The 14,976-nt window shown below is 38.6% G+C and overlaps 1 protein-coding gene and 1 pseudogene across 4 annotated transcripts in view; both read left to right on the top strand.

Annotated features, from left to right (window-relative positions):
- The window catches only part of ATF6 (activating transcription factor 6), a 222,639-nt gene that overhangs the window by 66,477 nt on the left and 141,186 nt on the right, over positions 1-14,976 (top strand). For all 3 annotated transcript variants that reach the window (XM_082655486.1, XM_082655485.1, XM_082655484.1), the window contains exon 10: positions 4,839-4,970. In XM_082655486.1, coding sequence (XP_082511612.1) covers positions 4,839-4,970 — 132 coding nt within the window. The remainder of the gene's footprint in view (positions 1-4,838; positions 4,971-14,976) is intronic.
- LOC309828727 (glycine cleavage system H protein, mitochondrial-like) lies at positions 206-739 on the top strand (annotated as a pseudogene). The gene has a single exon. The product of its transcript is annotated as a glycine cleavage system H protein, mitochondrial-like (transcript).

The raw sequence follows: 14,976 nt of genomic DNA, 5'->3' as shown, positions 1-14,976 counted from the left end.
CCCTAGCTATATGCTTTTGTAACATTTGGCATTAACCGCTGTTATGCTGCTAATCCCTCTATTATCTTTTGTCTGTATCACTCTTCCCCCCCCCCCGCCATACACACACACACACACACACACACACAGTATTTGATTTTTATCTTTGAGTCTTTAGCATCAAATATGATTCCAACATAATAGGTATCTAGTACATGTTGAATAAATGAGTGAATCAGTCATTCTGGCTGCGAACGTGGCGCTGCGAGTGGCGTGGAGCGTGCGGGCTGCGCGGTCGGCAGCCTGCGCGCCATCTCTGCGCCCAACGCGCCCTGCCCGCCGCGACCCTGGGGACTGCGGGCGGTCGCCGGCCCCGTTCTGCTGTCGGGTCGTAAATTCACAGACAAACATGAATGGGTAACAACAGAAAACGGTGTTGGAACAGTGGGAATCAGCAATTTTGCACAGGAACCTTTGGGAGATGTTGTTTACTGTAGTCTGCCTGAAGTTGGGACAAAATTGAACAAACGAGGAATTTGGTGCTTTGGACAGTGTGAAAGCTGCTAGTGAACTCTATTCTCCTCTATCAGGAGAAGTAACTGAAATTAATGAAGCTCTAGCAGAAAATCCAGGACTTGTCAACAGATCTTGTTATGAAGATGGTTGGCTGATCAAGATGACACTCAGTAACCCTTCAGAACTAGATGAACTAATGAGTGAAGAAGCCTATGAGAAATACATAAAATCTATTGAGGAATGAAAATGGAACCACTAAATAAACTAGTTTGAAACAACTTAAAAAAAAATCAGTCATTCTGGGAAATGTCAACATAATGCAGTGATGATGTTCTAATCCTGGACCCAAATCCTGGCTTTGTTAATTACTCAGAGCACTTATATTTCTGACACCAATTCCAATGTATGTTTTTCCACACCACCAAACAGTTCTCCCTAAGTGTTCTGATCACCCAGTTCCAGTGTGTGGGGAGGTTTTTCCCATACCACCAAGCAATTCTCAGACACTAGCTGGGTGTCCTACAATTAAACTTAATTCTGACACAGACAGTGTGGAGATAGTGTCAAATCCCACAGGTTAAGTGCTCAGTCCTACAAGAGTTACCGTACACCCCCTTCAGGCATCAATCGCTAATCCAAGTTGTCACCTGTGCTTCTGGCTAACGGGCTATAGATCAGAGGTTCCCATGACCTCAGGTTCAATTAATTTGCTATAGTGGCTCACAGAAGTCAGAGAAACACTTTACTTACTAGAGTACCTGTTTATTATAAAGAGATATAACTCAGGAACAGCCAAATGGAAAAGCTGCATAGGGCAAGGTATGGGGGAATGGACAGGGAACTTCCATGCCCTCTTCAAGCTGACCACTGTCCCTGAATCTTCACCAACCCAGATGCTCCCTGAATCCCTTCCTTTTGGGTTTTAATGGAAGCTTCATGACAGAGACAGGTTGATTAAGTCATTGGCCATTGGTGATTGAGCTCAATCTCTAGCTCCTTTCCCCTCCCTGGAGTTGGGGGGTGGTGGGTGGGACTGAAAGTTCCAACTCTCTATTCTTATGGTTCTCTCTATCCTTAGGTAACCTAGGGCCTTCCAGCTCACCTCATTGACATAGCAAAAGGCACCTTTATGGGTCTTATCACTTGGGAAATTCCAAGGGTTTAAGGAGCTTTGTGCCAGGAAAATGTTGTGACCAAATATATATTTCTTTTTATAAATCACCATATCACAGCATGACTTGGGCAAACTGTTTAAACTCTTTGAGCCTCAACTTTCTTTGAGTTTTCATTCCTTAGTACATAGTAGGTGCTCAAAAAATGGTTGCTGCTGTCATACTGTATTTGCATCTTAGAAGGATGTTTAACAGTCTTGTAATATCTCTGTGGTCAAGACAGGGAATTTTGGTCTAGGATATATTACAATTAATTCACAAGTGGTTTAACTTATGTTTTTACAAACTTGGAAGGCGCTCCCTAGGAGCGTGCTGCAGGGCTCAATTTCTTGGCTCTGTTCTTTTCGATATCTTAATGACAACTCAGTTGAGGATGTTGATGGTATGTTGTTCCTTGCTTAGAAGGAGAATTTCTTTTGCTAATTAGGATTCTAAAAGTTCTTGAATGATATTTTAAGAGGAATTTGATGTAAATTATTCAGCTGGATCAAAAAGCTCAATTATATAACTTCAGAATTGGAAGTGAGAGAGGAGAGGAAAGGAAGGGAAGGTAATAGTCCAAAATCAGTTTGTGAGAACAGTTGGAGTTTTAATTATACCAGCCTCAATGTAGAGTATGATGTAACTGCCAAAAAAGCCTACCTGGTATTAGGTATATTGGTGGAAGAATAATATTTAGAACATGGGAAGGAATTACCCCGTTCCATCCTATAATGGTCATACTACCTCAGAAGTGTTGTGGCCAGTTCTGGACCCATCTCTGAGAAACATATTGAGAGGGGAGTGACCAAATATGCTGAAGGGACCTAAGACTGTACTATAAAGAGGAACATATGGAAGAAACTAAAGGCTTGAAAAAGAAAGCCTGGAGTGAGGGGCGGGGGATGTTAGGTGTCTTTGGACATTGGAAGAAGGCTTGCTTAGACTTGTCTGAATAGCCACAGAGTCCAGAACTAGTACCAAGACTGGTGGTACTAGTTAAAGCATTTCTAGTTATATAAAAAAAAAAAAAAAGAGGACCCTATTGAAGTGAATCCCAGGGAGGGACAACCCAGAATTTGCTCCCCTCCCAAACACCGTTCCTTCCCAGGAGCTTTAGCTCAACACTGTCCAATGGAAATAAAATGTGGGTGGGCCGCATACGCAATTCTTAAATAGTTAGGGTGATAGAGCTTCTTCTAGGGATTGGTGGGGTTGAGGGAGTACTTCACCAAACAGGAATGTTACTATGTGGATATTTCACTAATGCAATGGAGGGGTGGGCCAGTAGGGGGTGAATTAATTGAGATGCTGTAAACTGGCGGGAAAGTTCTTAACTTTGATTTTGTTTACTGCATACTTTCCTAAGTAAAATTTTTAGCATTACACTTGAAAGGATTAAAAAGTAAACACTTTTCAAAAACATAAATTTCAAAAAGAAAAAATATATTCTGCAGTTATCATCACATTCTTCATTTGGCTTCCCGACAAAATTGTTTTGTTCACTGCTTATCTCATGTTTTTTAAAATACTCACCAAACTAAGTTCTCCTGAGTTTACTTGGACATTCCATTAGGCCTTTTACCTCGTTTGCAGAAGGGTTTATACTGTTTGTGACCACTCAGGTAAACACTCTGTCTGAAAAATACAATTGTAACAAAATGTAGCCTCAGTTGTAGCAAAATTAAATTTTATACAATGATCATAATTTGGTGGTACACTTTTGAAGAGTTTGTAGTATGCCAGAGTGCCACAGCATACCTGTGAGAACCACTGGAAGGCAGTGATTCTGGAGGTAAAGAATTGAGGAGAATAGGGAACATAAGATATCAGAAAAAGAGTCTAGAGAGGTGTACCTGCTTTTTGCTTCCACCTAACATCCCTTTCCCCAAATTTGGAGGCAAATTACTAAACCCCAAAGAAATCCTTTTCTCTTAGAATCACAGGACCCTTAACTGTGACGTTCTCGTCAGCCTTATTTTCCTCCTCTACTTCATCCCTCTAAATAGAATCTGGTATCCCTTCTTTTGTGCTTTTCTAGGGAAATTCCCTTTGTGTTGAATTTCAAGAAGATTATGACTAGTGTAAGTTATATGTGTGGCATTGTAAAATTAAACACACACACAAGATATCTTATTGATGAGCCAAATTTCTAAGCCCTTGATTAATGAGCTAAAAGTGTTGGGACTTCCCTGCTGGCACAGTGGTTAGGAGTCCGCCTGCCAATGCAAGGGACTCGGGTTTGAGCCCTGGTCCAGGAAGATTCCCACATGCCGCGGAGCAACTAAGCCCGTGTGCCACAACTACTGAGCCTGTGCTCTAGAGCCCGCAAGCCGCAACTAGTGAGCCCACGTGCCATAACTATTGAAGCCTGTGCGCCTAGAGCCTGTGTTCCGCAGCAAGAGAAGCCACGACAATGAGAAGCCTGCGCACCTTAACGAAGAGTAGCCCCCGCTCACCGCAACTAGAGAAAGCCCACGCACAGCAGCAAAGACCCAACACAGTCATAAATAAATGAATGAATGAATGAATAAAAGTGTTAAATAACTATTGCAGTATTTGATTGATATTGATATACATATGTTTGCCCCAAATACGTGAAGAAGGAATTAGGGAGAGTGGGGAGAAAGAAGTAAGTAGGAAACTTTCATAGGCATTTAAAAATTTCTGTTAGCTTTATTTGATAGCCTGCCTTCTGGGATTGTGAAAATCTAAAGAATTTGGCTGTTGATAGAAAAATTCCCATTTCATTCAAAGTATTTCCTCATTGAAAATAATCAGTTTGCAGCATCTAAGACTTCTTATTCCAGTTATTATCTGAGTTTAGAATTCGTTTATATGTACCTATTTCTACTTTATATGTACGTGTTTCTACTTTATATATATATATATATACACACATAATTATAGTTTTTAAAGCATATAGAATACTGACTTTGTCTAAACAGGTTATAAATAAGGTACTTCTATACTTATAAAAATTATTTTCAAAATTATTTTTCATATATGTACAGGATGCCAAGCTAGGGATTTGACCATATCAGTAAGCTGTTTTGACTTGCTTCTATGCCTAGTATTCTTGCTGTGTGTATAGAGCTACAAAAGAACTTTGATTTGCTTCAGAGCTACACGTAGGATGCATATGTATGACATTTTTATTTCAATTATTTCTTAACATTTTAAAATTTTCAGTATGTTGGAACGAGATTCCAGGAGGATGAATCCTGGTGTGAACCCTACAAATCAAAGGAGGCATCTTCTAGGATTTTCTGCTAAAGAGGAGCAAGACACATCAGATGGTATCATCCAGAAAAACAGCTACAGGTTAGATTTACATCTAAATTGTTTATACACAATTTTAACTAGTAGAACAAACGAGTTACAAGGACATTCATTAAATTTACTCTTAAGATCAGTTCTAAGAATAAATATACTTTTTAAAAGCTGTCCCAGTTTCAGAATTCTTATAGAGATGTGACCTTAAAAATCTCAGTTTGTGTGCACTAATATACAAATTGAAACACATATAATATATACATATTATATTGTATATAATGTCTTTAATATAGTTATTTTATTGTCTGTCATATGTTTATACATATAATGTATTTAATATTTGTTACTATATCATCTGTGATAGATATGATTTGGTGGAATGATATGGTTGAATCTGTTTGTAGTCATTAGGTAAAATCATTTATACTTGTTTATTGTGATTTTTGTTGAATCTCCTTCCCTTGTTATAATTTAATTCTGTCTTGGTAAATTTCCATATAGCTTCTCAATAGTAAAAGACTTAACTCTATGAAAATACAATTTCTATGTTATGTCAACTAGAAGAAGGTTATAGTGGACCTTTTCAGACCTGTATACTTCTTGATAAACATTTCCCTGTGTTATTTGTAATTGTTATTACAGCCAAATGGAGCTAGGTCCTTGACTAACAAGGCAAAGGGAGGTCATTGTGTGGCAACTGTGGCACAGAATAATGCTTGAAAATCATTAAAGATTTGTTTACTCTTAACTAAGGTTTTACAGGCCAAAGGCCATAGGGGAATCATTCTCCTGATTTTTACTTTGTTACACCCATACCATTTAATGAGATTATTACCATAGTCCTTCAGGCTTGTCTTCATTTAGTCTTCCTGGAAAAAATGCTAGTATTCATTTTCTTTTTTAGGAAGCTGCAGTGTGCAAAGTACTATGCTAAATGTGGCAGAGGATCCAAAGAATTATATGGTAGTGACTGTAATGCAACATAGAATGTGATAGATGCCATGATGTTGGAAAACCTAACATTTCCTGCCTTTTTTTTTTTTTACATGCCCAAATTAGCCATGCTTCTGAAATACTGATCTTAGTGATCATATAAGTGTGTCCCTGAATATTGCTAGAGTTTAATAGAATTTTTAATTTACTAAATAATTTTTCCAAGTTTGCCCTACATGTCCTGTAATTTTGAGTTCTGTTGTTGTTTACGTGAGATCCAGCAAAGGTTACATTTTTAATAGCTAGTCTTTGGATGTGTGAGAGTTGAGACTGTGCCACTTAGGTTGTATAGCTTGTTGCTAAAAATGGAATGAGATTAGACACCAGAAATTACGGTTCAGGTAAGCTTGACAAGAATATTACTTATTTTGCACTAACTACAATAAATAGAAGCCTTCACTTATTATATGTCCATGTTAGAGTAAGGTAATATGGTGGTTCCCAGAAAGCACAGTACACTGATTGTACTAGTTCAAACTAGAGGTCTGGATGGCTTTTAGGCTGTAATTTATCAGCTTCCAAAGTAGTGCATGAAATGCAAACCATCTCTCTGTCCCTGACCCCAGAGTCACCACTGCCTGTGCATAATCTGGGTTACTGGTCTTAGTAAAAAATGGATGTGATTATCGATTCTTGTAAAGGTTACGTGTAAGTCTCTTGAAATATCTGAGGTTATTATTGAGGCACTTGGGAGATTAAGGTGTCGGTCCATTATTTGATGTTCTTTCTTTTATTATTATAAATACTGAATAACAGATACGAAAAACATGTTTGTGAAACATTTGAAAGCACCGAGTATGAATTTGTTTTAAACTGAATTTTAGGTAGTTTATTTACACTCAGCCATGACATTTGTATTTATTTTTTTAATGCAGCTTATTTTATGTTATGTTTCATTTTTTAGGAGAGTTACGAGAACTGGTTCAAATAAAAAAGTAGATTCTTTTTATTTATATATATATATTTTGCGGTACGCGGGCCTCTCACTGTTGTGGCCTCTACCTTTGTGGAGCACAGGCTCGGGATGCGCAGGCTCTGCGGCCATGGCTCGTGGGCCCAGCTGCTTCGCGGCATGTGCGATCTTCCTGTACCGGGGCACGAACCCGTGTCCCCTGCATCGGCAGGTGGACTCTCAACCACTGCGCCACCAGGGAAGCCCAGGAGTAGATTCTTAATGTTGTAATTTATAATATTGCATTTGCCTTTTATTTAATAATTAACTGCATATATTTTTTCAGTCTTAGAAATGTGTGGTATATAAGTAATATGACCATATAGTTTGTCAACCAAACTGAGGCACTTATAAGAATGAAAGGTGGTGCTAGTAATATTTATGTCAGGACGTCAGGCATAAATCAGGACTGTTTTAGATAAAGGGAAAAGGATGGTCACGCTACACATAAGGCATCAGCCAGAACCTGTAGTCCAGGAATTCTCAGTAACTCTAGCTCCTTAATACTGTCCTTCACTTTAGTGATTTATTTGTTGAAATTTTTTCTATTGGTATGGAATGGTTTGCAGGCAGCCTAGAACCCTGACCATCTCAGGACTAGTGTGGATCTATTTGCCTCCAGATTGCATGTTGGCTTAGGTTCTCCCTTTTCTTTCCCCTTCAACTCTACCTAGTCCCTTTCCTGGTATTTTTCCTATCAGATTTTTTTTTCTTTTCCAAAGAATATTTTTGGCTGATAGAACAAAGCCAGTCAGCACAGATGTGCGGAAATCATTACTAGAGTTTATCACATGGAAATAAAATTATAAATCAGAATTATATTTTCAATAGTAGTTTTAGACTTTGCTGATGGACTTAAGCATTTGTATTTTAGGCCTGATTTTGTTTTTTTTTTTTTTTTGCGGTACGCGGGCCTCTCACTGCTGTGGCCTCTCCCTGCTGTGGCCTCTCCCGTTGCGGAGCACAGGCTCTGGACGTGCAGGCTCAGCGGCCATGGCTCATGGGCCCAGTCGCTCCACGGCATGTGGGATCTTCCCGGACCGGGGCACGAACCCGTGTCCCCTGCATCGGCATGTGGACTCTCAACCACTGCGCCACCAGGGAAGCCCAGGCCTGATTTTTAAAATAACAAATATGTGACAGATCTTTGTTCTTGACAGTTTTTTTTTTTTTTTTTTTTTTTTTTTTTTTTTTAGTGTGGCAAACAGCCTTTTCTTATAAGCATTCAGAATTTACCAAGTGCAAGGCAGAGGTTTTTTTTCTTCTCCCTCAGCAGCTAGTTTAGGCTGATTTCCTTTTGTGTGTGCAGTCATTACTTATGTACCACCATCTCTGTTTTATTTCAAATAACCCTAACAGGCAGAAGAAAGGACATCAAGAATGTTTCTGGTGCAACCTGTAGGGAAGAATCATCTATATACCCTCAGCTGTTGCTTTTTTCCCCTTGTATGTGGCATACATAGAAGTCTCTGACTTTTATCTTGAAGTTAGTTTTCCACTCTGCCAAAATTATTTTTGTCAAGGGGGCCAGTGAATTCAGCACTGTCAAATTCAGTGAAAACTTGTTTTCATCTCACTCGACCTTTCCTCAGCACTTGGCTGTGTAGATCACTCCTCCTTGAAGCATTCTCCTTTTGTATTGCTACATTTTTAGTTTCCTCTTTTTTCATCGGCTCTGTTTCATCTTTGTAGGCTCCTCCGCTATCCAGATCTTAAGGCTTGGAACTGTGAACTTTTTTGTCTTCTTTCTGCCATAATTTAGCACACAATCCATTTCTATATATCCTGATGACTCTTGAATTTATGTTTCCCGTCCAGACTTCTGAGTCTCCAGAGTCATATATCCAGTAGTTTCCTTGAATTCTCTTTTAACATTTCAAACTTAACACCTGCACAGTGAAACTCGAGGTCCTTCTCCATATTCTGTTTCCACCCACTTGTCTACAATAGGCTTTTTTTTTTCTGTTTTTTTAACATCTTTATTGGAGTATAATTGCTTTACAATGGTGTGTTAGTTTCTGCTTTATAGCAAAGTGAATCAGCTATACATATATCCCCATATCTCTTCCCTCTTGCGTCTTCCTCCCTCCCACCCTCCCTATCCCACCCCTCTAGGTGGTCACAGAACACCAAGCTGATCTCCCTGTGCTATGTGTCTGCTTCCCTCTAGCTATTTGTTTTACACTTGGTAGTGTACATATGTCCATGCCACTCTCACTTCATCCCAGCTTACCCTTCCCCCTCCCCGTGTCCTCAACTCGTTCTCTACATCTGCGTCTCTATTCCTGTCCGGCCCCTAGGTTCTTCATGACCATTTAAAATTTTTTTTTTAGATTCCATATATATGTGTTAGCATACAGTATTTATTTTTCTCTTTCTGACTTACTTCACTCTGTATGACAGTCTCTAGGTCCATCCACCTCACTACAAATAACTCAATTTCATTTCTTTTTATGGCTGAGTGATATTCCACTGGATATATATGCCACATCTTCTTTACCCATTCATCTGTCAGTGGACACTTAGGTTGCTTCCATGTCCTGGCTTTTGTAAATAGAGCTGCAGTGAACATTGTGGTGCATGACTCTTTTTGAATTATGGTTTTCTCAGGGTATATGCCCATTAGTGGGATTGCTGGGTCGTCTGGTAGTTCTATTTAAAATTTTTTAAGGAACCTCCATACTATTCTCCATAGTGGCTGTATCAATGTACATTCCCACCAACAGTGCAAGAGGGTTCCCTTTTTTCCACACCCTTTCCAGCATTTCTTGTTTGTAGATTTTTTGATGATGGCCATTCTGACTGGTGTGAGGTGATACCTCATTGTAGTTTTGATTTGCATTTCTCTAATGATTAATGATGTTGAGCATCCTTTCATGTGTTTGTTGGCAATCTGTATATCTTCCTTGGAGAAATGTCTATTTAGGTCTTCTGCCCATTTTTGGATTGGGTTGTTTGTTTTTTTCATATTGAGCTGCATGAGCTGCTTGTAAATTTTGGAGATTAATCCTTTGTCAGTTGCTTCATTTGCAAATGTTTTCTCCCATTCTAAGGGTTGTCTTTTTTTCTTGATTATGGCTTCCTTTGCTGTGCAAAAGCTTTGAAGTTTCATTAGGTCCCATTGGTTTATTTTTGTTTTTATTTCCATTTCTCTAGGAGGTGGGTCAAAAAGAATCTTGCTGTGATTTATGTCATAGAGTGTTCTGCCTTTTGTTTTTTAATAATTTTTATTTTTTTTACCTTTTTTTAAAAAATTTTTTTACAGCTTTATTGGAGTATAATTGCTTTACAATGGTGTGCTAGTTTCTGCTTTATAACAAAGTGAATCAGTTATACATATACATATGTTCCCATATCTCTTCCCTCTTGCGTCTCCCTCCCTCCCACCCTCCCTATCCCACCCCTCTAGGTGGTCACAAAGCACCGAGCTGATCTCCCTGTACTATGTGGCTGCTTCCCACTAGCTATCGGTTTTACATTTGGTAGTGTATATATGTCCATGCCACTCTCTCGCTTTGTCACAGCTTACCCTTCCCCCTCCCCATATCCTCAAGTCCATTCTCTAGTAGGTCTGTGTCTTTATTCCTGTCTTACCCCTAGGTTCTTCATGACATTTTTTTTTCTTAAATTCCATATATATGTGTTAGCATATGGTATTTGTCTTTCTCTTTCTGACTTACTTCACTCTGTATGACAGACTCTAGTTCCATCCACCTCATTACAAATAGCTCAATTTCATTTCTTTTTATGGCTGAGTAATATTCCATTGTATATATGTGCCACATCTTCTTTATCCATTCATCCGATGATGGACACTTAGGTTGTTTATCTCCTGGATATTGTAAATAGAGCTGCAATGAACATTTTGGTACATGACTCTTTTTGAATTATGGTTTTCTCAGGGTATATGCCCAGTAGTGGGATTGCTGGGTCGTATGGTAGTTCTATTTGTAGATTTTTTTTTTTAACATCTTTATTGGAGTATAATTGCTTAGCAATGGTGTGTTAGTTTCTGCTTTATAACAAAGTGAATCAGTTATACATATACATATGTTCCCATATCTCTTCCTTCTTGCATCTTCCTCCCTTCCACCCTCCCTATCCCACCCCTCCAGGCAGTCACAAAGCACTGAGTTGATCACCCTGTGCTATGTGGCTGCTTCCCACTAGGTATCTACCTTACGTTTGGTAGTGTATATATGTCCATGCCTCTCTCTCGCTTTGTCACAGCTTACCCTTCCCCCTCCCCATAGCCTCAAGTCCATTCTCCAGTAGGTCTGTGTATTTATTCCTGTCTTACTCCTAGGTTCTTCATGACATTTTTTTTCTTAAATTCCATATATATGTGTTAGCATATGGTATTTGTCTTTCTCTTTCTGACTTACTTCACTCTGTGTGACAGACTCTAGGTCTATCCACCTCATTACAAATAGCTCAATTTCGTTTCTTTTTATGGCTGAGTAATATTCCATTGTATATATGTGCCACATCTTCTTTATCCATTCATCCGATGATGGACCCTTAGGTTGTTTCCATCTCCGGGCTATTGTAAATAGAGCTGCAATGAACATTTTGGAACATGACTCTTTTTGAATTATGGTTTTCTCAGGGTATATGCCTAGTAGTGGGATTGCTGGGTCATATGGTAGTTCTATTTGTAGTTTTTTTTTTTTTTTTTTTTTTTTTTTTTTTTTTTTTCGGTACGCGGGCCTCTCACCGTTGTGGCCTCTCCCGTTGCGGAGCACAGGCTCCGGACGCGCAGGCTCAGCGGCCATGGCTCACGGGCCTAGCCGCTCCGCGGCATGTGGGATCTTCCCGGACCGGGGCACGAGCCCGTGTCCCCTGCATCGGCAGGCGGACTCTCAACCACTGCGCCACCAGGGAAGCCCCTATTTGTAGTTTTTTAAGGAACCTCCATACTGTTCTCCATAGTGGCTGTACCAATTCACATTCCCACCAGCAGTGCAAGAGTATTCCCTTTTCTCCACACCCTCTCCAGCATTTATTGTTTCTAGATTTTTTGATGATGGCCATTCTGACTGGTGTGAGATGATATCTCATTGTAGTTTTGATTTGCATTTCTATAATGATTAATGATGTTGAGCATTCTTTCATGTGTTTGTTGGCAGTCTGTATATCTTCTTTGGAGAAATGTCTATTTAGGTCTTCTGCCCATTTTTGGATTGGGTTGTTTGTTTTTTTGTTATTGAGCTACATGAGCTGCTTGTAAATTTTGGAGATTAATCTTTCGTCAGTTGCTTCATTTGCAAATATTTTCTCCCATTCTAAGGGTTGTCTTTTGGTCTTGTTTATGGTTTCCTTTGCTGTGCAAAAGCTTTGAAGTTTCATTAGGTTTATTCATTTGTTTATTTTTGTTTTTATTTCCATTTCTCTGGGAGGTGGATCAAAAAGGATCTTGCTGTGATTTATGTCATAGAGTGTTCTGCCTATGTTTTCCTCTAAGAGTTTGATAGTTTCTGGCCTTACATTTAGGTCTTTAATCCATTTTGAGCTTATTTTTGTGTATGGTGTTAGGGAGTGTTCTAATTTCATTCTTTTGTAGCTGTCCTGTTATCCCAGCACCACTTATTGAAGACACTGTCTTTTCTCCACTGTATATTCTTGCCTCCTTTATAAAAAATAAGGTGACCATATGTGCATGGGTTTATCTCTGGGCTTTATGGCCTGTTCCATTGATATATATTTCTGTTTTTGTGCCAGTACCATACTGTCTTGATTACTGTACCTTTGTAGTATAGTCTGAAGTCTGGGAGCCTGTTTCCTCCAGCTCCATTTTTCTTTCTCAAGATTGCCTTGGCTATTCGGGGTCTTTTGTGTTTCCATACAAATTGTGAAATTTTTTGTTCTAGTTCTGTGAAAAATGCCAATGGTAGTTTGATAGGGATTACATTGAATCTGTAGATTGCTTTGGGTAGTATTGTCATTTTCACAATGTTGATTCTTCCAATCCAAGGACTTGGTATATCTCTCCATCTGTTAGTATCATCTTTAATTTCTTTCACCAGTGTCTTATAGTTGTCTGCATACAGGTGTTTTGTCTCCTTAGGTAGGTTTATTCCTAGGTATTTTATTCTTTTTGTTGCAGTGGTAAATGGGAGTGTTTCCTTAATTTCTCTTTCAGATTTTTTATCATTAGTGTATAGGAATGCCAGAGATTTCTGTGCATTAATTTTGTATCCTGGTACCTTACCAAATTCATTGATTAGCTCTAGTAGTTTTCTGGTAGCATCTTTAGGATTTTCTGTGTATAGTATCACATCATCTGCACAGAGTTACAGCTTTACTTCTTTTTTTCTGATTTGGATTCCTTTTATTTCTTTTTCTTCTCTGATTGCTGTGGCTAAAAGTTCCAAAACTATGTTAAATAATACTGATGAGAGTGGACACTCTTGTCTTGTTCCTGATCTTAGGGGAAATGGTTTCAGTTTTTCACCATTGAGAACGATGTTGTCTGTGGGTTTGTCATATATGGCCTTTATTATGTTGAGGAAGGTTCCCTCTGTGCCTACTGTCTGGAGGGTTTTTATCATAGATGGGTTTTGAATTTTGTTGAAAGCTTTTTCTGCATCTATTGAGATGATCATATGGTTTTTCTCCTTCAGTTTGTTAATATGGTTTATCACATTGATTGATATGCATATGTTAAAGAATCCTTGCATTCCTGGGATAACCCCACTTGATGTGTATGATCCTTTTATTTTATTTTTTTATTTCTTTTAACACCTTTATTGGAGTATAATTGCTTTACAGTGGTGTGTTATTTTCTGCTTTATAACAAAGTGAATCAGCTATACATATACATTTATCCCCGTATCTATTCCCTCTTGTGTCTCTCTCCCTCCCACCCTCCCTATCCCACTCCTCTAGGTGGTCACAAAGCACCAAGCTGATCTCCCTGTGCTATGCGGCTGCTTCCCACTAGCTATCTATTTTACATTTGGTAGTGTTTATATTTCCATGCCATTCTCCTACTTTGTCCCAGCTTACCCTTCCCACTCCCCATGTCCACAAGTCCATTCTCTTGTAGGTATGAGTCTTTATTCCCATCCTGCCCCTAGGTTCTTCATGACCATTTTTAAAAAATTTTAGATTCCATATATATGTGTTAACATATGGTATTTGTTTTTATCTTTCTTACTTACTTCACTTTGTATGACAGACTCTAGGTCCATCCACCTCACTACAAATAACTCAATTTTGTTTCTTTTTATGGCTGAGTAATATTCCATTGTATATATATACCACATCTTCTTTATCCATTCATCTGTCGATGGACACTTAGGTTGCTTCCATGTCCTGGCTATTGTAAATAGAGCTTCAATGAACATTGTGGTACATGACTGTTTTTGAATTATGTTTTTCTCGTTGCCTTATGTATTGAGGTGTTTCTTTATTGGGTGTATAAATATTTACAATTCTTATATCTTCTTCTTGGATTGATCCCTTGATCATTATGTAGTATTCTTGTTTGTCTCTTGTAATAGTCTTTATTTTAAAGTCTATTTTGTCTGATATGATAATTGCTACTCCAGGTTTCTTTTGATTTCCATTTGCTGGAATATCTTTTTCCATCCCCCTCACTTTCAGTCTGTATGTGTCCCTAGGTCTGAAGTGGGTCTTTTGTAGACACTATATATATGGGTCTTGTTTTTGTATCCATTCAGCCAGTCTGTGTCTTTTGGTGGGAGCATTTAATCCATTTACATTTAAAGTAGTCATCGATATGTATGTTCCTATTCGCATTTTCTTAATTGTTTTGGGTTTGTTATTATAGGTCTTTTCCTTCTCTTGTGTTTCCTGCCTAGAGAAGTTCCTTTAGCATTTGTTGTAAAGCTGGTTTGGTGGTACTGAATTCTCTTAGCTTTTGCTTGTCTGTAAAGATTTTAATTTCTCCGTTGAATCTGAATGAGGTCCTTGCTGGGTAGAGTAGTCTTTGTTGTAGGTTTTTCCCTTTCATCACTTTCAGTATGTCTTGCCACTCCCTTCTGGCTTGCAGAGTTTCTGCTGAACGATCAGCTGTTAACCTTATGGGGATTCCTTTGTATGTTATTTGTTCTTTTTCCCTGCTGCTTTTAATATGTTTTCTTT

Source organism: Grampus griseus (genome assembly GCF_964374135.1).
Source record: "Grampus griseus genome assembly, chromosome: 1".
In the NCBI taxonomy this organism is placed as follows: domain Eukaryota; kingdom Metazoa; phylum Chordata; class Mammalia; order Artiodactyla; family Delphinidae; genus Grampus; species Grampus griseus.
Note: the sequence above shows the minus strand (reverse complement) of the source record. Positions and strands in the feature narration are given on the sequence as shown.